We start from the raw sequence: 24,336 nt of genomic DNA, 5'->3' as shown, positions 1-24,336 counted from the left end.
CAGTGATTCCAGTGTTGTTCCTCAGATTTAGACTCATGTAACCGTATCCCTGATCCAGCAAAGCGCTTAGGCACGTGCTTAACTTTGAGCATGGGAGTAGTGGAGTAGGCCCAATGGGACTGTTCCCATGTTTACAGTTAAGCAGGTGCCTGAAGTCCGTGGTTCTCAGCCTCTTCCATACTCCTCTCCCTCCGATGCCCGTCCCATTCGGTCAGGACTTCCCTCCTACTTAGTGATCTAAGAAAATCAAGGAGGTCGTGACCCCTGACACTCAGGGTTCACGACCCCCAGGTTAAGAAGCCGTGCTAACAGCTAAATATGTGCTAAAGCGCCTTGCTGGGTCAGGGCCTGCGAGCTGAATTAGGCCCAGGAAATGCACAGTGAGTTTTACTGTTAATCTCCAGCACTCGCGTTACCCCCAAACCCCAAGGAAGGTTATAAATAAAGAGTTACGTGATTAGGAATGAATGGATCACCGTAAATAACATCAGATCAAATTTTAAATGCCATGGCTCTGTTCAGCCCCGTTTCAGACTGGAAATCGGAGCCTGCTTCTCCTTCCCGCCATTGCTGAGCAAGTCTGACAGAGAACGGAAAATGCACCCCACACGACAGGAGAGAAAACGGTAAAGACAGCGGTGAAGGTTTTCATGTCGCAAACGCCAATTCACAAGGACACAATCCCCAAAGAATTTAGACTCGTTGATGTGTTTGCCAAGGCATCTTCTCAGCGATGACTGGTGACCATTCTTTTTTCTCATGCAGGGAATTCATTAACAGCTAATAGCAGCAGATGGATAATTCAAAGAAAGCCACCCACTGGGTGGAACTAGGTACTGGCTGGGAAAACCAAGCCTTTCTGTTCTGGTTAGAGTCAGTTCCCCCAAGCGTCATCTTCATCATCTCGGATAATAGTCATCTGGGACCCCTGTGAGGTTTCTGAGTTTCAGAGCCATGTCCACAGTTTTAATGTAAGTGCTGATCGTTTTTCTCATCTCGGGCGTGTAGGGGTCATATTCCAGTTTCCTCAGCCCGGAGCGCTTAAAGTTTCCGTCTTTTTGGCCCTCGACACACAAGAGTCTGTCCTCAAACACCCTGGTGCCCAGGAGGCTCACCATCCTCTTCAGTTGGACAAAGAGATCTCGCTTCAGGTCCTCAAAGTGCACCACAAGGACGTTTTTGCCATACTTCAACCAGTCCAGGGTGTGAGTGGCCCACCAGGGGGCGTAATTTTTGACGAACTCTGGCCATTCTGCAAGAAGCAAAGGAAATCCATTAACAACAGTATCAGTCACAGCATGTGTGAAGGCACTAGATACAATGTAGGTCTCTTGTTTACCAATCTATCTATTACTAATATCATTAATAATATGGCGGCACTTTGCAAGAGTAACAATTCCCCTATCAGAACAAAGAATTCAGCCCCTGACCCAATGAGATTACAAAGCAAAGGTCAAATCCTGATCTGTTGGATGTCAAAGAGAGCTCTCAAGCAGGGCTGGACTGATGCATAGGCAAACTAAGCAGGTGCCTATGCCCCAAATTTGGGGGGAGAAGACCCAAACCTGAGTGGCGCTGTGACCCCTGTGGTTGCCTAGGGCCCAGTGATGGGTCAATCCAGCCCAGCCCTCAAGCAAGGAAGGCATGCAGGACTTGGTCTAAGTGTCCAAACAGGAAGGGTGCAATTCATGTACGTGGGAGCTAAGACATCAGGACTTCATTACAGGGTGAGGTCTTTAGGAAGTGGGGGGGAAGCACTGGCACTCACATTGACTGGGTCTGGGAGCCTGTTCCAATCCTGGGGGCAGTGAGGAGGAGGTCCTGGAGCCAGCAGCGAGGGAAAGAATTGGAGGGGGCTGAGGCTTATGCCAAGGGGATGGGGCAGAAATATCTGGAAGGCTGAAGATAAACATATCAACGCGGTGTTATAGACTAGACTGTGTTCTTGACCCTGACCCAGGCTGACGAAGGAACATATGGTCTTAGACCTGTGCACTGGGACGTTTCCCCCAGCCCTGTCTGAAATGCGTCGGCTTCTCTTCCCCAACAAGCATAAGGAGGCGGGACAAGTGTGAGAGAGGATCTGACAGGAAATGTAGGTATCAAATAACCTGGCTTGTTTTCTCCCTTCCTGCAGTCAGTTTGTGTTCCTTTCGTTTTCCCAGAAGGACACACCGAAGCTCCCCTGTACAGAAGGACAGACTCTCTGAAATGTCAGCTTTGTGCTGCTCAGACCTCCCTTCGAGCCTTAACGTGAGACCAGCAGTGGCGCCACGGTATGGCTTGCTCACTGTGTAAGCTTGGGCCAGTGACCTGCCTTCTCTGTGTCTCACAGCCCATTCTGCAAAAAGGGGATATGAATTATACTGGTTATACTTGCCTAGCTCACTAGGGTGTAACAAGGCATAATTAATGAACACTCCAATGTGGGGCAAAAATCTGATCCATGCTATGGCTGAGATTGCCATACCCAATTCGCATTCATTTGAATGGCAATCGGGCATCCAAATCCTTATCCAGTTTGAAAATCTTGGCATATGCATATAGGAAAATCCTCTGTACCTGGCCCCACTGTAAAATACAGTGAGATCTTCAACAGAAGGCAGGAGAAGTGTGCAAATTATGATGATGATGAAGGTGATATAAAATTTGCAGATGACACCAAGCTGGAAGGGGAGGGTGGGTTGAAAGCACCGTGGAGGGCAGGATTCAAATTTAAAATGACCTTGATAAATTGGAGAATTGATATGAAATCAATAAGATGAAATTCAATGAAGATAAGTTCAAAGTGCTTCACTTAGGAAGGAAAAATCAAATGCAGAGCTACAAATTGGGGAATAATTAGCTAGGTGGTGGTACTGCTGAAAAGGATCTGGGGGTTATAGCGGATCACAAACTGAATATGAGGCAGCAGTGTGATGCAGTTGTGAAAAAGGCTAATGCCATTCTGGAGTGTATTAGCAGGGGTGTCGTATGTAAAAGACATGGGAGGTACTGCTCTACTCAGCATCAATGTTCCCTCTAATTTTTTACATCCATGTGCAGAATTAATTTTGTTATGTGCACCAATATGGAGGTGATGTGTGGGGGAACTTAGCTCAGCACTGGTGAGGCCTCAGCAGGAGTTCTGTGTCCAATTCTGGGTGCTGCACTTTAGGAAAGATGTGGACAAACTGGAGAGAGTCCAGAGGAGAGCAACAACAATGACCACAGGTTTAGAAACCCTGACCTGCGAGGAAAGGTTAAACAAACCAGGCATGTTGAGTCTTGAGAAAAGAAGACGGAGGGGGGACCTGATATGTCTTCAGATACATTAAGCGCTGTTATAAAGAGGAGTGTGATCAGTTGTTCTCCATGTCCACTGAAGGTAGGACAAGTAGTAATGGGCTAAATCTGTAGCAAGGGAGATTTAGGTTAGGTATTTGGGAAAACTCTAACTCTAAGGGTAGTTAAGCTCTGGAATAAGCGTCCAAGGGAGGTTGTAGAATCCCCATTATGGGAGGTGTTTAAGAACAGGTTGAACAAACACCTGTCAGGGATAGTCTAGGTTTATTCAGTCCTGCCTCAGCGTAGGTGGCTGAATTTGATGACTCTCCAGGTCCCTTCCAGCCCCACATTTCTATAATTTGGTGCGATTTTTACTGCTGTAAGAGCTGCAGTATTTTTAACGAGGGCGGGGGTGCTCTTTTGATCATGTCTCTGACAGCTCTGGACGGTCACGTTTCTAAACTTAACGGCCCTCCTTACAGAACTAAACTGATCCCACATTCCTACCCTGTCCAAATTGTGTTTTCTTGCTGTTAATGGCCTCGTGTTTTTCCAGTCACGGTTGAGTCACTCTCTGTAGCCCATCTGCTGAGGAGGAGTCTTTCCATACAGCATGCAAACTTCATGCATGTCATATGCATCACGTAACCTTACTGACCTTACCAGATCGATCTTTACCAAAATCTCCTAAAACTGGCTTTAAGTCTGATACTTTTCTTCTGTATCCCAGTATCTTTCCCCCTTGTAGCTTCCCTCAACTCTGCTGAGATGCTGCTTGCTTCTAAAGTCAATGGGGCTGACTCACTTTCTGTACACAGAACTGGTATGATTTCCATGACAACAATGTCATGTGAGCTGGAAACCTCAGCTACTGAGGCAAGGTAATGCCTGCCTTCTTTTCACTTTTACTGTCAGTGGCAACCACTGCAAGTCTCCCCCCACCTCCGCCTTCCCCCCGGGCATTTAATCAGCCTAGACTCTGCATTTTTTCATGCTACTTGGGCTCTCTGAGTTTAATCAAGGTGGCTATTACCACCTGTCACTCCTAAAACTGAATGCGAACAGTCTGTCTAATCACAGCACTGAGTTTTGAGGTTGACTTTATAGTTTCAATTTTTCCCTTGGACAACTGTAAATGAAAATGGGCCGTGTGTGTGTGTGTGTGTGTGTGTGTGTGTGTGTGAGAGAGAGAGAGAGAGAGAGAGAGAGAGTTACCAAATGTGGTGTTTGCTGATCTTCAACACCAGGAGTAGTTCAGCAAAATGGCTCTGAAAGAAATGACAATGGGCCCTGTCGATAAAGTTCCACAAAGGTCTTTGGCTGGTGATTGATAATATCCTCAGTGAGCTCAACTAGCCATCTGGTCCCTAGGCTGACTACACGTGCTCCCTCCTAAAATTCTTTCAATTATTCCCAAGGTCTCTTGCTAATTGATCCCCACATTAAAATCAGGTGATAAAAAGGATGATGAAACACCAATAATAAGCTATGATTCTGCTGAAACTGTAATACACATGTATCTTATGATGCATAAAAGCTCTGGGTATGTGCTCCTTCCTCTTGTCCTCCTTGAGGAACCAATGCCTGATTAATAGCTTAGCTGTATTTAATTCCCCAAAGAATCATTAAAGACAGTATCTGTTTCATTAAACAGATACAGGACAATTCACCTTGTGTAATCATATCACATAAAACTTTGCTTTGGAACCACTCCAGGGATATCATAAAATTAATGTCATGGAACAAAATACTGATTTTAAAGAGCCTTCAGCCCAGGCTGGTGAAAAGCACAGCTGCAACCAGGAGGGAAAGAAAGGACCAGCAGCTGTATTCAACAACAGCAGCAGCCAGGAGAGGCCAAGCAAGGTCTCGTCCCCCTCACACGCAGTAGCTCAGATAATTCCAATAGTGCCTTACATGCCCATTGCGTTTGCTCAGCCACGGAGCTGCCGTGCTTCCATTTTGGAAAGTTGCGTTAGTATTCTAGTCACAGCAATAAGCTCCCTTTAGATGGGTGGATATAGATTCCTCTGCCACTCACACCGTGAGCAGGGTCACTCCAGTTCCATGGTGCGGTGTGACCGAGGTCACAGTCTGGCCCATTCGATTCAACAGGCATAGAAGTCGCTTGCTGAGTGAGGCGTTCATAGATTGTAAAGCCAGAGAGGAGCACTGCAATCATCTAGTCTGACCTCCTGCATAACAGAGGCCGTAGGACTTCCCTGAATTAATTCCTGTTTGAGCTAGAGTCGATCTTTTAGAAAACCACCCAATCTCGATAAGAACCCACCTCAACCCTTGGTAAATTGTACCAATCATTAATTACTCCCACCGTTAAAAACATGTGCACCTTATTTCCAGTCCGAATATGTCTAGCTTCGACTTCCAGCCATTGGATCTCATTATACTTTTGTCTGCTAGATTGACATGCCCATTATTAGATGTTTGTTCCCCATGTAGGAACCGATACAGTCTGCTCAAGTCACCCCTTACCGTTCTCAGTGTTCCAAGAGTGATTGAAAATCACCATTATGGTCCAGCAAGCCCTTCCAGACCATCGCAGATTCTAGCCCACTCAGACATATCTCCACAGGTGCGGCCCAAGCACCTTCTCAGGGCAGAGCAGGGCCTTGGTCAAATCCCATTGTTGGCAGAGGGGAATTTGTACATCAAAGCTCGAAACAGCGGAGGGGCTTTCACAGAGATTTTGGCTGTACAAAACGTGACCTTGTATTGCTGTGAAATACACATTCACCTAATTCAGAGCTAGGTGGAAAAACCCCATCGTTGGCACGATGGCACTGATTCAGGAAAGCACTTAAGCTCACTTCACGCAGGTCCTGAAATGCCCTTCCTGATCTGAGGCCTAAAATGCCCTCCCTGTTGTCACTCACAGCCTTTAGAACTGGATTGGCCCTGGGGAGTGAGCTCCTCTTTCAGCCACTGAGGGGGGTTCCCTCCTTGGGGCCAACGGTGAACCACGTTGGCGAGGAAAGCTGCACTGACTGAGGCCTGCATCGTGGCTGTTTATGCAGTAGAGTGACACACAGAAAACAAGAGGAATCCAGTCACCAGGGTCTGTCTGCGCTGACCAGTGCTTAGATAGAGCATAAAATGCTTGGCTAGAGCAGTGGATAGAGCATACAATGCTTGGAAATGATGCAGAGATCCTAATGAGAAAAGTAAAAACCAAGAAGATCCTGTTTCTATTGGTCATTTTCATATCCAGCCAGATAGGCCTTTCCTTTGTTTGTTTTTAATGATAGGGAACAAGGTACCAGTTGCAGTTCCTGGTCTGCCACTACATAGAGAGACACATGATTTGGATGCATAAATGTAGCCCCATGAGAAAGGGTTAAAGGTAGGCTTTCCTGGGGGCTGGCTCAGAGGGCAAATGCCAAGGAGGATGGTGTGCCCTTGGTAGCCTGCTGGAGATTAAAGTCATGTCTGACATGAAATAAGCTGGGTGTCCTTAACTCACTGGCAAGAGAAAGGCCAATAGCTCGGTCAGGAAAGAAAAACAACCAATGGCCTGTGTGTGGCCAAACTGACAGTCATTGCTGAGGAAAGGCCATGGATTAAGCTAGCAAAGAAAATTTAATCATCTCTCTCTTGCCACGAAGAGTCGCTCCCTCTTCCTTAGGCCCGGAGGTCACGGCTGTGGGAAGAATGAGCAATGCTACAGCTGTGTGTGCCGCACAGGAGGCTGCGTTGATAAGGGACTCCCTCATGCCTTCGGGACTTACGGGGAAATAACGAAATGCCAGCTCGGCCTTTTGTTTTAATCTTTGGCTCTGTAGCATTCCAGACAAAAGGCCTTTTAGAAGGGTGAGCAGTGTCTTCCTCCACCTTTCATCTTAGGGACTTATCTGGCCCCCTTCACTGCAGTATCTGAGTGCCTCATAATCGTTACTGTATTTATTGCACAAGATCCCTGTGAGGCAGAGCCAGGCTTTTTGCCCCATTGCACAGAGGGGGACCTGAGGCACATACAGGCTAAGTGAGTTGCCCATGGTTACATAGGCAGTGTTGCCCAGTGGATAGCAGACTGGACTAGGACCCACGAGCCCTGGGTTCTATTCCTGGTTCTGCCATTGGCCTGGTGGCAAGTCACCTCTCCTCTCTATGCCTCAGTTTTCCCATCCCTAGAATGGGGATAATCGGATTGACACTCCCTTGTAATGCACTTTGAGATCCATGGATGAAAAGTGCTCGATAAGAGCAAGGTATTATTGTTATTAGTCTATCGCAGAGCAGGGACTTGCACCAAGGTTCAAAGGTTGTTATCCTCAAGGAGCTGGCCCACATTCAGGATAACAGCCCTACCACTGCTACCAACATATGGAGTTACTCCTTTCATGTGGTAGAGGCTTGTGCTTTGATGGTTGACCAGAGTGGTGGGCCCCACAAGGGGAGATGGGCTTCAGCCCCACCTGTGACAAGAGCCACTCACCTCCCCAGGTGGGGAAAATGGAGGTGGTGTGACCTGTAGGTCATGTGAAAATCAGGCTTGGGGTATATAAAAGAGAGGCCTGTGTAGGGAACTCCCGGTCGAAAAGGGACCCTGGCGGCTCCAGTCAGCACCGCTGACCAGGCCGTTAAAAGTCCGGTCGGTGGCGCAGCAGGGCTAAGGCAGGCTCCCTCCCTGCCATGGCCCCGCACGGCTCCCAGAAGCAGCGGCATGTCCCCCCTCTGGCTCTTGCAGCCAGGGGCTCTGCATGCTGCTTGAGGTAAGCACCACCTGGAGCCTGCACCCCGACCCACTCCCATGGCCCAACCCCCTTCCCCAGCCCTGGTCCCCTCCCGTCCTCCGAACCCCTCAGTCCCAGCCTGGAGCACCCTCCTACACCCCAAATCCCTCATCCCCAGCCCTACCCCAGAGCCCACACCCCAACCCCCTGCCCCACCTCTGATCCTCCTCCTGCTCTCCGAACCCCTTGGTCCCAGCCCGGAGCACCCTCCTACACCCCAAACCCCTCATCCCCAGAGTCCGCCCCCCCAGCCGGAGCCCTCACACCGCCCCCCGCACCCCAGGCCGCAGCCCCCTCCTGAGTGGTCAGCCGTATAATTTATGGGGACCTAATGGTACCAAGCAGGAGATCGGGGGGGGGGGGGGGGGGGGAATTTTCACCACTCTTATTCCATTGCTGGAGAGGGAGAGTGGGCTGGAATGTGAGCTGCCAAGTGAGAACTGGACCACAAAAGCGCACGGCCCCAAACACGCCTACAGCTGACCTTGGCCGATTCTGCAGTTAGAATAGTTTGGAGAACTAGCTGGTATATTTCTCGCCAGCCTTTCCCCCTCAACCCTGAGGGGGGGAAAATCACATGTAGTAAAAAAGAAAAATTTGCGCTAGTGCCCCAACTCCAATTCCCTCTCTGCCTCTCTCCTTTCCACTGCAGCAATCCTGAGCAGAGATTAATAGAACACACATGAATGCCAATTGCAATGAAAGCAGCCTTTCTTCGCTGCACTGTTTCATAGTTATTGACAGAACCATAACTCTGCAATATTAGGTCCTGGGTTTCTAAACCTGCTAGGGCACTAAGACATATTTCCCATTTTTACTGGGCTCACTTGTAGTCTGGCACTTGCAATCAGCAGTGGGACTGCTTGGCTAGTCCCTCATTGAATGGGGAATGCTTTGGGACAGGTATCCAGGAGTGGGCAGAGCTGAGTGAATGATTTCCAATAGATAATTCCGATGACAAATTTTGTCTTCTTTTCAGTTTGCACCATTGTTAAATTGCTTCTGTATTCAGATTTATCAGTGAATTTCTGCAGAGAATAATTTTTGCTCTGCAGGTTATTTGTTAAGAGTTTACTGCAAATATTCAGAATGGGCAGAGGCCACTTATTTCCCACATCAGCCCTCAAACAAGGGCTTAAGTAATGCCGAGGCACTGCGTGCTGCCCCCTCTGCAGACGGATATAGCGCATCTGGTTTGCACTGTGTTGACTATTCACTATGAATTCTGCTTTTGTCCTCTGCTGGGATGAGTCAGGTAACTAAGCAACACAGCGCTAGTCACAAATTCCACAAACAGGACAGTCCAGTAGGAAATGTTGCTCTTCGTGAGTATTCCTGCTGGTGAAGATGAAGTGCTTGAACTTTCCTGGAAAGTGAACTTGAAAGGTTTGCAGTGCTATAGATTCACAGATTTCCAGGCCAGAAGAGATCACTGTGATCACCTAGTCTGACTTCCTGCATAACACAGGCGAAAGGTTTCGCCCTCTATTTCCTGCATCGGACCCACATCTTGTCATTGATCCATTGCGTACTCTTTAGAAAGCCATCTGTTCTTGATGTAAAGACATCGAGTGATGATGGGGACTTCACCACATCCCTTGGCAAGTTGTTCCACCAGTTAATTACCCTCACTGTTAAAAATATGTCTTATTTAGAGCACACGGTGGTATATTTTGACTTAAATCCAAATCGAAATTAGTTTTTGCGTTGGAGAGAATATTTGTGGACAGATTTTTCCCACCTTCTCCTCAGCTTTGTGTGTTGATTGTTCTAACACCTCAGATAAGCTTCTCTGAGGTTTCCTCTCTCCACATTCTCTGTGCAGCATAATTATTGCTACTACGATCGGCAGGGCCGGCTCCAGGCACCAGCTTACCAAGCAGGTGCTTGGGGCGGCCACTTCGGAGAGGGGCGGCACGTCCAGCTGTTCGGCGGCAATTCGGCGGACGGTCCCTCACTCCTGCTCGGAGCGAAGGACCTCCCGCCGAATTGCCGCCGCAGATCGCGAGCGCAGCTTTTTTGTTTGTTTGTTTGTTTTTTGTTTGGCTGCTTGGGGCAGCCAAAACCCTGGAACCGGCGCTGACAATCGGTGAATCATGCCGAGCGCTCTACCCAACTGGCACAAACTTACACAGAGAAATATCTGGAGCTGTTGGCTATCCCAGACCAGTATGTTAAAGGAAAAGGTTTCAGGTGTGGGTACAGTGCGGGGAGGCATGAAAATATGCACATGCTCACTGGACCTGAAAACCTGCCCACGTGTGCATCGTGAAACCTGAAAATGACCCCATTGGTGCAGGTCGGGGAATGGCCTGCCTGGCCACCCATTGACATTTGCCCTTCCCTGAGCTACAAAAACTGAGCAGGGCTTTGCGGGAATTTTGTCCCCTGAACATCAACAGTAGATGGAGACATGGACAACTGCCTTTGTCCTGTAGCCTTTTTAAGGAGCCATCAAGTATTGATTGGTGTGATTCTGATCTCACTTGTATGGATGTAAGTCCAAGAGAACCCCAGTGACTTCAGTGGAGTAGCTCTGGATAATTGAAAATAAAATCCAGCCTGCTATCTCTGACAGTCATTTGAAGGAGATCAGCAGATGGGGCTGCCTGGATGGATATCCAAAAAACCTACCACTCGCTGTTCCAGATAGCACTGTTGTCAGCACCCTCAGCACAGGGACACATACTCCAAAGAAAGACTCAGCACCCTCTCCTGCCTGTATTCCCTCAGCCTTCACATCAGTCCTAGAGAGGGGCCTAAACTGCTAAAATGTAACCACAGAGGTGAGCACAAGATGGGCTGTTATTTTAGAAGATCTGCTGTAGTTCAAACAGGCATTAATGCTGGGAAGCTCTATGGCCTCTGTCATGCAGGTCAGGCTAGATGATCAATATGGTCTCTTCTGAACCTATGAACTGCCCCAGACTGAGGGCTAGGTAGTGACTTGGTTCATGTGCCCGCAGCAAGGGATATGGCAGAGCACAACCCCCCCTTACACACCCGCATGGGCTACCCAGACCTTGCTTCCAAGACACACAAACCCCAGCTACTCCCCACTGGCACAAATGGGTGAGGAATGGGCGGAGACGAGGCTCCACGCCTTCCACCTCCCGGGCACAGATGAGCTGGTGTGAAACAGTGTTGTGATTTGTTACTGGCCTAAGTCAACAGCAAATCGCTGCTGCCCCAGAGCCAATGGGGAAGCAATTCCTCCTGGGACGGTGCCCCTGACGCACCACCTTGTGCTCAGAGCTGTGTTGAAAAAGGCAGAATCTTTCCCCAAGTTTGGATTGCAGTCAGCACTGGGGTTTTGCTCTGGTCATGTCTCTGGTATTGGTGGCATTGCAAAGAGGAGAGAGAGAGAGAGAGAGCGAGCATTTCAGTGCACGTGGCAATAATGAAATCCAGGCACATACCAACAACACAAGAAGAGATCCCCTTAAATAAACTCTGAATTAAGGGTAGCAGATGTTCAATCAAGCTAAATATTTTAACTCTTTCCAATGAAGTCAATTTCACAACAGCAATTTGTAAATTGCTGTAATTAACAAGCATCCACAATATGTGTCTGTGCGTGGCTGGGAAAGGTGCTTTCTCCGGAGCAGCAGGGTGTGCAGAATTAAAAGGCTGCGACTGATTTGTCTAGAGGGGAGGATTCTCTCCTGCTGGGGCTCCTACATGAAATGTCCAGTCACTCAGAGGGAAAGATCATCAAGTCGGAAGACGTGTCAGGGCCAGGTATTTTATGGCCTCATCCTGAAGCAATGCTCTGATAATAGTGATTTCTGCTAGGAGGCCAGGCCCCTTTCTGAGAGCAGCTCTGGCTTCAGAGGGGAAAACCCTGGAGGATTTCTCCTTCATTCCACCAAGCAGAGATTCAGCGCCATGTCGGAGCTTATCTGAGGCCTCCCAATGGGCTCTTACAAGCATTGAAGTCCCACGGGTTGGTAGAGTAGTGAAGTCAGGCTGGGCTTGTGCAGAAGCACTGGATGGTACCTGGAGGAAGGTACTTTTGCTACTTGTTTTGGTTTAACACCACAGGGAAAGGCAGCCCTTGCAGGGGCATTCTCTGAGTCACAGGTTTCCTGTTTCCGTTCAGCACATAGGAAGGCTGAATTGAATAGTCCAATGGGAGTGATGGTGTCACCCTCTGCTAACACCACTGTTTAAGGGATAATGTTCCAAATGGAGGAGGAATAAATGGCTTTGATGGGTGTTTGAGAACCAACTGCAAAAGCTGCGTGTTCCAAGCCTGCTGCAGCTCAATGGGTGTTATCTCTATTGTACGATGAGTTAAAACAGGGGTCTCAAACACGCGGCCCAGGGGCTGCATGCGGCCCGCGGGGTTGTTTTCTGCGGCCCGCAAGCTCCTTGTGGCCCCCCCAGCGTTTACCTAGAGCGGCTCCAGCCCGACGTGCACCGGGGGAAGGGCAGACTCCCTGCCTGCCCTGCCCCCGCACCGCTCCGGGAAGCGGCTGGAACGTGGGGAAGGGGGGCACAGGGGTCTGTGTGTTGCTCTTGCTTCAGGCAGCGCCCCCAGCAGCTCCCATTGGCCGCGGTTCCCCATTCCCGGAGCCCGCCCCCCGAACCTCTCCTGCAGCCGAACCCCCTGCCCTGAGCCCCCGCCACACCCCACACCCCTCCACCTCCTGGGAACAGGAAGGGGGAAGAGTTGGGGTGGGGATTTCGGGGAAGGGGTTGGAATGGGGGCGGGGCCGAGGGCAGGGCGGGGGAGGTGTCAGTAATGTGGCCCTCGGGCCAATGTACTAGTCCTCATGTGGCCCTCGTGGTCATTTGAGTTTGAGAGCCCCTGAGTTAAAAGAAGATAGGGACAATCAATCCCAGCATCCTCTCTGTCTGCCTCTGCCAGCCAAACCAACCAAACTCTATGCATCAGAGCTGGGCAAAACATCTTTATCTTGAATGTTTGCCCAGATTAAAGGCTGAATTCCCTTTCTCCATATCCAGTCCCCTTTTGAGTTTGCTCTCTTGGTGAAATTCCCCTCTGTGCAAAATATGAGCACAAAGTCTCTGATCTAGTGGTAAAAGCCGTGGAATGGAAATCAGAACTCCGGGAGAGAGAGACCTGTGAGAATAGTGGATTTTTCAGTTTGCTGGTAATTCTGAAAAAATGAGGAAAATAATTGAACCGAATATAAATGGTTTTGAAATTTTCAGTGAATCAAAAAGTTTAAAAAAGAGAGAGAGAGAAAGAGAAATCATTCTGGGTCGAATGAAATCCTGAAGTGAAATGTTTCATTTCTACATCAAGCGTTATTTTAAAATGTGTCTGAACGCATTAAAAGAAATTTGATGAAAATTTCAGAACAAAAAGTCATTTCAATCCAAAAAATCAAAACATTTCATTTTGAAAATGTTGAAACAAAATCATAAGACTTTTTGAATGTTGGGTTTTTTTTCCTCAACCCAAACCAGTCAGTGAAACCAGCACAAATACACAAAGTGTTTTGGTGTCCCCAAATCTGCATTTTTTTACTGAAAAAAAGTTTTGTCTAAAAAATGTCACTTAACTCTACTCCTGGAGTCTAGTCCCAGGTCAGTCACAGGCTGACCACCTGCTGTGGGCTGGTCACCTCAGTGGTCTGTGCCTTAATATAGAAATCTGTAATAGGGGGGTGATTATGCCTCTGTACTAAGTAAGGGCAAATACTATTATTATACATTAAGCTGCTGGCTATGAGAAGTCATTAGTTCCCTTGCAATCCTGTAATGTCCTCTGCCCTCATGTACTGTACATAGATGTTACAACTGTGAACTGTCCTGTAGCACAGCTCTGAAAAACACACGCAAAAGGAGCATTGTGTATGTTAGCCTCAGTCTTTTCTTCATACCTCCAGCTACTAGAGGGCAGTGGCATGCATAACTCAGCCTGCATACAAGTTACTGTGCACGTTTGAAGGACCTTTTGGAACAAAAAGTCGTTTCAATCCAAACAATCAACACATTTCATTTTGAAAATGCTGACACAAAACACTGAGACTTGTTCTGAATGGGTGGGTTTTTTCCCTCCAACCCAAACCAGCGAGTGACACTGGTACAAAAAGTATCGAGGTGACTAGCATACCTTTGCCTTTCCAATGTGCGTGAGAAGCGAATCCGATGTGACCGCCATACTTGCGATTGAATTCAGCCATCAGGGCTTTGTATGGGTTCCGGATGAGCAGTATGGCTGAATCAAAGGCCTCGATTTCCTTCTGGCCACTTTCGTGGGTTTTGATGCAGATTGTCCTTCCACTTCGCCAGTGATCCCTTTCACCTTTGAACCCTTCCCAGAAAAATAAACAGACACAAAAGAATAAGGAAATGCAAAAATAATAATAATAAAAAAAAAGACCAAAGAAAAGAAAACAGCAAGCAGGGAGAAATCAGACTGCAAAATATATTTGGATGAAAGCAGCTGGCAATTTAAAATATATCTGCATCCTCGTTCCAGATGGAAATAATTTATTTGCTTGGATTCTGAGCAATTCATGTTTTACTTAGCACAGTGCCTGGTTACCCAGTGCAATGATCCGGTGGCTCAGTCCACAACCTCAGCTTCAGTCCTAGTGACAGTGGTCAGAGAGTGGGGCCTAATGGTCACAGAAGAGGACGGGGAGTCAGGAATCCAGGTTTTATTCCCAACTGTTTTGGATAAATCACTTTGGGCCAGATTGAGCTCTTGTAGCGACGTAAATCAAGAGTAACTCCCCTGGAATCTCTGGAGCTGGGCAAATTGGGTGACCAGTCTCTCCGTGCCTGAGCCTCTCCCATCTGTGAAATGGGATGATGATGCCTGTACTTTACTAGACAGCACAAGGGGCTGTGAGATTTAGGTTATTGACGCTTATAAAGCCCTTGGAGATCCCCATGAGGCAGGTGCTGTAGAAGTGCCAAGTGTCTCTAATGACAGCAGCCCTGGAGGGACTGTGGTGCATTGTCCCCAGCTGCCCCACTCTGCGTCGGTCTCAGCCTGTGAGTGCCGGGGTCCCACAGCTCGCTGATGTGAAAGCATGGGGCGGCAGTGGCCGTGTTCTCAGGGCATTCCCGGGGGCTTCATGGGAACATGCTGCCCATGTCTGGATTAGCCGAGGCCAGTTGTTGGAGGCGTGCTAGGCAAAGGGCCAGCTGAGGAGGTGAACTGTCCCTCTAACTCGCCTCGCCCAGGGCTGAACCATGCACACCACAACTGCAGTGACTCTCAGCGAGATCTGGAGCCTCCTCATTGGTCAATGCCATGTCTAAAGAAGGGGCACTGAAATCCCCCATCATTCCCAGGGCTCCCTGGGAGACTCCCCCACTCCAGTCAACCAGGGCGGGATGTGTCTGGATTTCATGTCCCCAACAGGGCTCCAGGTCCAGACTCCTGGGTTCTTTTTTTGGCTCCTTCACTGACTCACATGGCTACCCAGGCAAATAACTTCCTCTCAGTTTCCTCAGGTATAAAAGGAGGATAGCGATACTTAGCCAGGTCTTTGCATCCTGTGCACAGGTACACACCAGGTGGTTTGGTGCCAAGGATTCTCCGGTGCCTCTGGCTTTGTGCCGGTGCAGTGAATTTCACCCCTTGTCAGCAGAGCTATCTGCAAACAGACTGATTTCCCAAACCTCAGCTTTCCTTGAGGCCCCAGTGGCAAACACGCCGGCATTCACGAGCCTTCGCGGGCTATTTACAGCATTAACCGACATACCTGAGCCCTGGTCTGAATCGGAGGGTCAAGAGCACTTTTTTTTAATATAATCTTCCTGGCCGTGGTGTTTACACTCGCCCTGTAACTCGGCGGTGACTCGTAACGTGAGAAATGACACTTGACAGCCTGTTATGGGAGCGCTCAGAGTGCCCATTAATGTCTCCGGCCTCTGCTGTTGTCTGTAAATTGGTTTCACTCGTCCGACTTTTAAAGCTGTTTGTTTATATAGATCAAAAATTCAGCTCGACCATGTCCCCTGTGCACAGCCAATTAGGCACCACCTGTGTTCAATCAGGGGCAGGGTGGGATTTATAATATCCCCCCCCCATATCTCTGACTGAAGATCTCAACCCTGCATGCTGAGGAGAGCAAAGGCACGCTCACAGGCCGGCTGGTCGAACTCCTGTTTGGCCAAGCCTAGAGATGGCCATCGTGACACTACCCCTGGGGAGTCCAGCGCTGAAATCCATCCCCGGGCAGCAGACCAACATGAGGCTCCTGCACCGCTTACTTTAGCCTGGTTTGGGGGCGTTAAGCAGTGTAAAAGTGTTAGGCTGGTTCTCTGCACAGGCCTCAGTTTTACCCATGGCCCATACAATGTCTGGCTGGGGCTTTCGCCTAACACCACGTCGCCCAACACCTGGCATCTGTTACTGATCCAAGGTGACTCAGCAGAGCTCCTATAAGGAATAATTTGTCTTAAATACACTTGAAGGGAGCAGATGTCTCCGGGCATTGGGGATAGGCTACCGCTCTCCACCTCCAGGTTGTGAGCCTGATCCTGGCTGAGTCATTATACTGCCTATAGAAGGAGAGTCACTGGAGCCAGTCCACTTCCTGCTGGCCAGGTGTCCAGAGCAGAACTGGTGCTAACTACAGTCTGGGTAGGGCAGGAGTGCTTGGGGGTTCCTGCGGAGTAGAAGCAACGGCCCAATGTGTGGTTGCCGAAATCACTTTGCTGTGCATCCCGTGCCATTTCCTAGGGCTAAGATTACAATAGCAAAAACCACCAGCAAACTCATTTTGGGAAGACACAGGTTTCCCTCTCCCCGCTGCTCCGAACTCGACGTATTTTGCTGCTGAGCACACAGGGCTGTGGCCTCACTGTCTTAGTTCACCAGCTGCAAATCCAACTGAGCAGCCAACCAGCTTGCACTCAACATGCTGAATAGCCTCATCTCAATGACCCGTGGGCCTAGCGGTATGAAAAATACACATACCACGTCTAAATAAACAAAACAAAAAAACATGTCAGCAGATGATTCAAGCCAGGGGGGAGACAGAGGATGTAAGTAGATGTATTACATCAATTATAGATGTGTCATTTGCTTTCCTCCGTTAGGCTGTACAACATAGCTACATGGTAGCTAATCTACTAGTTGCTTGGATACATTCTAGCCCAGTCAGATGAGTAGAAAGCCCAGAATAAACATAAAATACTCTTTGATTTTTAGCCAGCAGAACAAAATGTTTTGTATCATTAGTGCGTAGATTTTGTTGTGTGTGTTTTGTTTGTTTTTTAAACTCAGTGGGATAAAGGCATTTAAATAAATTGCTCTAATGGACAAACATCCTCAAGAACCATTGTGCAAAGGAGAACGAGGGGATGGGCATTGGTTGATATAAGTGAATGTGTCGAGTGCCTGTCTGGAAACTCTATCATGCTGTATCAGCTACAACTATTGCAATGCCATGTCAAATGGGTGCCATAGAATTAAACTGAGCTCAGCGTTTCGATACTGAAATCGTAGAGAATCTTGGAATGTATTTGAAATAGACTTCTCATGGACTTGCTTTGAGCAAGGATTGGTAAGGTAAAGCCTACTAGGGAAACATGGTCTCCTCTAATCCTGGGAGTGACCAGTTCTAGGCATGAGACTAGACTCCCTGTAGTTACAGGTTTAATTCCCCACAGGGTCAGCTTAGCCAGTCATCCTTCAGAGGCACATAAACTGAGTGCCATGCCGTTTGCTAGGTGTGAGTCTTTCAGATATCATCAGGATCCGTGGACGTGAAAGAATCCTGGAGGTTTGAGCAACATTTCCAGTGCTGAGCCATTTGCACACATACTTGAGGAATAATTTATTCATTGACTATTTTACTCACCAAAAAAAAGTTCTTAAAATTATTCACCCGGTTCTAGTGGCAAACACAGCTTAATCAAATTTCACATATGTATTCAAATGACTATCTATGATAACCATTTGCACTGTTAGGCCAGCTCCGGTACAGATAGCATAAGGAGGAGAGATTTTGTCTGAGAGTTTGTTAAAAAAAGAAAAGAAAATGTTGGGATCTATAAATAAAGGTATTGAAAATAAATATAAAATATGATCATCATTATTCCTCTTATCACAAAACTGAATGCTATTGAAAGACCATTTCTTGAGCACTAATCTAGATTGTAAACTCTCTGGGTCTTTCTAGTCGGTGTTTGTAGAGCAAAATGGTGTCCTCAGAGTCAGGGCCGGCTCCAGGCACCAGCCTGGCAAGCAGGTGCTTGGGGCGGCCACTCCAGAGAGGGGCGGCACGTCCAGCTATTCGGCGGCAATTTGGCGGACGGTCCCTCACTCCCGCTCGGAGCGAAGGACCTCCCGCCGAATTGCCGCCGCAGATCGCCATCGCGGTATTTTTGGTTTTGGTTTTTTTTTGGCTGCTTGGGGCGGCCAAAACCTTGGAGCCGGCCCTGCTCAGAGTAGCACATTCTGTGGAGCAAAATGGCGTCCTCAGCACAGCGTGACCTAGTACATACGGTGCATATGAGATTACGCCGCCTGCAGGACGCCATTTTAAAATGGCATCCTCCATGCTGTCTGGGAGGCAAAACATGGGAAACAATACATCTGAAAATGGCATCATGCAGGGGGAAAGTTTGGGAACTGCATGCAATGGGGCCCTGAACCCTGCCTGGGGTTCCACAGCACTACTGCAATACAAAGAATAAATAATAATAATTTAATTTTCTTCTGGAGCTTCATTAGAACATAAAAATTACCAGACTAGATCAGTCTAGTGGTCCATTAAGTCCAGTATCCTGTTAGCCACACTGGTCAGCAATACCTGCTTTAGAGGCAGGTGCAAGAAATCCTGCAGAAGGAACTGATCAAATAACCTTTTCCCAGAGAAGTTTCTTCCTGACCCCCATGAGAGGTTGTCTTATGCCCTGGAGCATGAGGGTTTATAACCCTTCCAAAAGTCTTCTTTTGTAACAAATAACCATATTATTTCACTTTGGATACTACTGTTAGCCATATAAATGACCGGGCCTTCAATGAATTCTACTAATGTCTTTGACTCAATTATATCTTATGGCAAAAAGTTCCACGGCTAATTGCATAAGTGCATGAAAACTGTTCTTCCTTGTGTTGCCCTCACTGTGTTCTATGGCTTGTCCCATAAGCTATTCCTCCGTCCGTTTCAGACCTTCCCTGCGTTGAGCACAGTAGTAGCTCTTTATAGCTCTAGCCAGTCATACTGTCATCTTTTACATCCTCAGGGCAGCGTTGCTATTGTCCCTCCGGGGGCTTTAGAGGCAGAGTGAGGGAAGAACTCTTTCCCTGTAAAATATTAACTCAGTAAATAATTTCTCCATGTCTACAGGAACAAAAGATGGATATCCGCAAAATCATTACGCCCAAGGAGAAACATGCTTTGTGAGTCAACCAGCAGCAGTGAGCAGACTGGCAGTCTAACGTTTTTCTGTTAAGCCATCCTGCATGCCCTAAGCAATAACATTTGCTCTGAACCAGTCTAATTTGTAACCGAAAGATTGGCCTCTCCCATCATAGGCAGGGCCGGCTTTAGGTCAATTCCACCAATTCCCCCGAATCGGGCCCCGCGCCTAAAAGGGCCCCGCGCCCAGTGGCAGGGGGAGAAGTGGCCGAGAATCCCTTCCCTGGCTAGAGGCGCCTTTTTAATTTTTACTCACCCGGCGGCGCTCCGGGTCTTCGGCAGCACTTCGGCGGCGGGTCCTTCACTCGCTCCGGGTCTTCGGCAGCACTTCGGCGGCGGGTCCTTCACTCGCTCCGGGTCTTCGGCAGCACTTCGGCGGCGGGTCCTTCACTCGCTCCGGGTCTTCGGCAGCACTTCGGCGGCGGGTCCTTCACTCGCTCCGGGTCTTCGGCGGCACTTCGGCGGCGGGTCCTTCACTCGCTCCGGGTCTTCGGCAGCGCTTCGGCGGCGGGTCCTTCACTCGCTCCGGGTCTTCGGCAGCACTTCGGCGGCGGGTCCTTCACTCGCTCCGGGTCTTCGGCGGCACTTCGGCGGCGGGTCCTTCACTCGCTCCGGGTCTTCGGCAGCGCTTCGGCGGCGGGTCCTTCACTCGCTCCGGGTCTTCGGCGGCACTTCGGCAGCGGGTCCTTCACTCGCTCCGGGTCTTCGGCGGCACTTCGGCAGCGGGTCCTTCACTCGCTCCGGGTCTTCGGCGGCACTTCGGCGGCGGGTCCTTCACTCACTCCGGGTCTTCGGCAGCACTTCGGCGGCGGGTCCTTCACTCGCTCCGGGTCTTCGGCGGCACTTCGGCGGCGGGTCCTTCACTCACTCCGGGTCTTCGGCAGCACTTCGGCGGCGGGTCCTTCACTCGCTCCGGGTCTTCGGCGGCACTTCGGCGGCGGGTCCTTCACTCGCTCCGGGTCTTCGGCAGCACTTCGGCAGCGGGTCCTTCAGTGCCGCCGAAGACCCGGAGCGAGTGAAGGACCCACCGCCGAAGACTAGGAGCGCCGCCCGGTGAGTATAAGCCCCACGTATTTTTTTTACGTGGTTTTTTTTTTAGTCATCCCTGCCGGGGCCCCGTCGAAACTGTTCGAATTGGGCCCCGCACTTCCTAAAGCCGGCCCTGATCATAGGGTGAGGGGATTTACTGCATTTCGAAAGCAGATAGATTCTTATTTGGAGGAGTGAGCGCTGTTGTGGAACAGGGGGAGCCGGGCCTGACAAAAAGCAAAGTGATCTGACTCCACACTCACATCTCAGTCTGAACCAAAACATTTTTTTGCAATGGGGGAGGGGAGTGGATAACTTGTTCTCAAACGACTTGCTCTTTTCACGATTTCCCAAGTTACGAGCAGGATGAGAAACAGAAAGAGAACGAATGGGGCTGGTTAAATTATCCAGTGTGAGTGATATTCAAAAGGAACTGACCCCCTCTCTCTGTTTGCAAATCATCCATGAGCCCGTCGACGGTTTTCAAATGCAAACATTATTCTTTGTGATTTGTATTCCTGTAGGAACCCCAGCCAGCGACGTTATTCATTATTTATTTGTTTGTTTGGTGTAGCTGAGCGGCCCAAATCCAAGGCCCCGTTATTCTAGGTGCTATCTAAACACACAGTCAGAGTCCTGAAGAGCCTGCCGTCTAAACAGACGAGATCAAGAAAGCGACCTAAAGAAAGGAAATATTATTATCCCTGTTTTACAATGGGGAACTGAGGTCCAGAGAACTTAAAGTCATGATTCAGCAGAGAACTTTAGCACGTGTTTAATCTGAAGCATGTGCTTATGTTCCTCTCTGTTCTGCAGAGCTCATAAAGCATCCTGGGGGACTCTCCATCACTGGTAATTTTTAAATCAAGATGGGCTGTTTCCTAGACGATCTGCTCTAGGGATTATTGTGGGGCAGTTCTCTGGCCAGTGTTATCCAGGAGGGCAGGCTACATGCTCACCGTGGTCCCTTCTGGCTTTGGAATCTTTGCCGCTATGTATCAAGCACGTGTTTAGCTTCAAGCACATGCTTAAATGCCACTAAAAAGGACAAGTGCTCGGCCCTTTCTTAAAATCACCAGTAGTGTGGTGCTCAAAACCACTTGTCCCGTCAGAAAGTCCTGCCCGTGGTGGCTCCAGGTGGAATGGGCTTAGGTGTGGATTGTGCAGGGCTGCTACAGTCTCTCTCGAGGTGTTACCGTACCAGGAGAGGCAAATCGACTTGATGCTGTTCAATTTTGTCAGGCTGCGGTCCTGCTAGTCACAGGGAGGCTCCATTGGGTGACCCCCAGATTGCCTCCGTTTTGGCCCTTCTCACTAGGGGTCTGTGATGTTTTTGGTTAGCAATTTGGGCACCCTGGAGCAAGACTGTCAAATCCACGAAAGCCAACCCTTTCTAGTCCCTCTACCCGACTGTTAACGCAGGACATCAGCGTTTTACAGTCATGGCCAGCCAGCGTGCAGCCTTGCTTTGCTGTATCATTAAGTTAACTCTCAGCAGTTTTCCTCTCTGCCTGGGAGATTATCTAAGACTGATTGATGTAACGGTGATTTCTTTGTTATTGTTGCGTTTGGTTGCTGAATTCTTCTTGTGCTCTCAGAGGATGGTGATTGTTAACTGCACTGACTTAGTCTCCCACAGAAATTATTTAAAAAAAAATCCCTAATGAAATGTGAGTTTAAAGGCAGATTTGATGGTCTCGGGGTGACCCACACGAATCCACAATTTAGTACTGACATATTACAAAATGGGTATCATAAACAGGGGACAAGGCAGGGTAGGAATAACAGGGTAAAATACCCAGTTAAGGGTGGGGGAGAGGAGTCCATTATAAGACCCCAAATAGTTTTTATAATGCAAAACAAAATGGGAGTTTGCCCCTGGCATTTGGTCCAGCCACTCTGCAGTAGGCTGAGCCTGGAGCTGGTCAAAAATGAGTGGCTTCTTTTCTTTTCTTTTCTTTTTTTTGGTGCAAAAATGTGGAATTTGTAAATTTGTGACAAATTCCGAGCCGCTCCAGCCAAGACCTTTTATGGGAAGTTTCAGTCCCCAGCATGGACCACAAGTGACAGCCGCAACACAAACATGACAATTCTACATAGAATTTTTCCACGCCAAAGTGAATGTACCGTCCAAGGGCCCAGTCGTGGCATGGCCTCGAACCCCAAGCAACAGGCAGTGTGAGTGACTCAGAATCTGTCTCCCAGGTTCCCACTACTCCCAGGGGGAAGTACCCTGTGCCAGGTCCACACCGGGTGTGGCATGCATCACCCGGGAGGCTGCCATAGCAACTGTAGCTGGTACAATGGGATAGTGGGAGCCAACACGCCGCACACTCTCCACCCACTTCCCACTTCCTCCTCCCCATTGGTCCCACAGAGACGGTTCTTCCTGCTTCCCACAATCCAAGTAGGTGGTGCAAGGGAGTTACCCCCTTACTCGCTTGGGAGGTCACGCAAGGCAGCCCACAATCTGGCCCTCAGGAAGGTGCGTGTGGATATGCGGCGGGGGAGAGGGGGGAATTCAGATTGTCCTCAGTTGAGCTAAATGGTGCCATGCCCCACGCAGGGCTCCGTGGAACTGGTACAGTCCGGCCCGCGGGCCGTTTCCGAGGAGGTGATGATAGATGGACCATGCAAATAGAACCGTACAGCAGGTACAGAAAGGAGTGACACGTAACCTCCCAAAGTGTGGAGATCACACCATGAGCCTGGGGCAAGAATTGGCCCAAAGCCTGAAGTCTTTCCTCAGGCAAAATTCCTACTGGAGCCAAAGGAAGTGTTGGCTGAATAAGGACTGCTGGGTGTGGGGCCCTTTGAAATGCACCCAGTGAATCCTTAGTAACAAATCTACCAAGATATTGTGATGGCTTGAAAGACTCAAAACTGTGTTTCAGAGCAGTGAGGACAAGAAGGGGAAACAGAATCAGCTGGATATGCTGGTATTTGAACAGGCAGCTACATTTCTCAAGGGCCTTCGATGAACTGCGGTTTTCAGGTCCCTGTTACTTTATGTTTACAGCTATTGCTTCTTCATTGACAACACAAGTCAGCGGCTGTGATGGCTGGCTGGATCCCAGCTCTGCTGTTTGAAATGAGGTACCTTTAGACCAGTGGCTCTTAACCTTTCCAGACTCCTGTGCCCCATTCAGGAGTCTGATTTGTCTTGTGAACCCCCAAGTTCCACCTCACTTAAAAAACTACTTCCTTAAAAAATCAGACATAAAAATACAAAAGTGTCATAGCACACTGTTACTGAAAAATGGGTGACTTTCTCATTTGTACCACATAATTATAAAATAAATCAACGAATATAAATATTGTACTTACAGTTCAGTGTATAGTATATAGAGCAGTATAAAGTCATTGTCTGTATGAAAGTTTAGTTTGTACTGACTTCGCTAGTGGTTTTTATGTAGCCTGTTTTAAAACTAGGCAAATACCTAGATGCGTTGATGTTCCCCCAGGCAGACCTCTGCATACCCCCAGGGGTATGTGTAACCCTGATTGAGAACCACTGCTTTAGACCATCCCCGACATGCGTCAGTTTTGGGGAGAAGGGGTAAATCAGGAGTAATTATATTGACTTAAATGGAATTCTACCCACCTATCTATCAATGAGTTTTCATTGCAGGGCGGAGCATTTGGCCTGTGCACCCTTCGGAGACGCTGACTCCGGGGGTGCCCTGGGGCTGGAGCCCCCACAGGGAAAAAATGGTGGGAGCTGAGTACCCACCAGCAGCCCCTCTATCAGCACCTCCCCTTCCCCCCAGTGTCTCCTGCCTGCCGGCAGGCCCCACCAATCAGCACCTCCCCCTCCCTTCCCATGCCTCCCGCCTGCCACAATCAGCTGTTTCGCGGCATGCAGGAGGCTGGGGGGGGGGGGGGGGAGAGGGGAGGAGCGAGGATGCAGCACGCTTGGGGGA

At 48.9% G+C, this 24,336-nt stretch overlaps 1 protein-coding gene across 1 annotated transcript in view; it reads right to left on the bottom strand.

The window, feature by feature from the left end:
• Nucleotides 1-899: 899 nt before the first annotated feature.
• The window catches only part of WSCD2 (WSC domain containing 2), a 78,071-nt gene continuing 54,634 nt past the window's right edge, over nucleotides 900-24,336 (bottom strand). Inside the window, exons 7-8 of the mRNA XM_065417895.1 lie at nucleotides 14,107-14,307; nucleotides 900-1,252 (exon numbers count right to left, since the gene is read on the bottom strand). Of these exons, the coding sequence (XP_065273967.1) occupies nucleotides 900-1,252; nucleotides 14,107-14,307 (554 nt within the window). The remainder of the gene's footprint in view (nucleotides 1,253-14,106; nucleotides 14,308-24,336) is intronic.

The sequence above is a fragment of the Emys orbicularis genome, chromosome 16, assembly GCF_028017835.1.
Source record: "Emys orbicularis isolate rEmyOrb1 chromosome 16, rEmyOrb1.hap1, whole genome shotgun sequence".
NCBI classification, from domain to species: Eukaryota; Metazoa; Chordata; order Testudines; family Emydidae; genus Emys; species Emys orbicularis.
The sequence above is the reverse complement of the archived record's forward strand: the minus strand, read 5'-3'. Positions and strand labels throughout refer to the sequence as shown.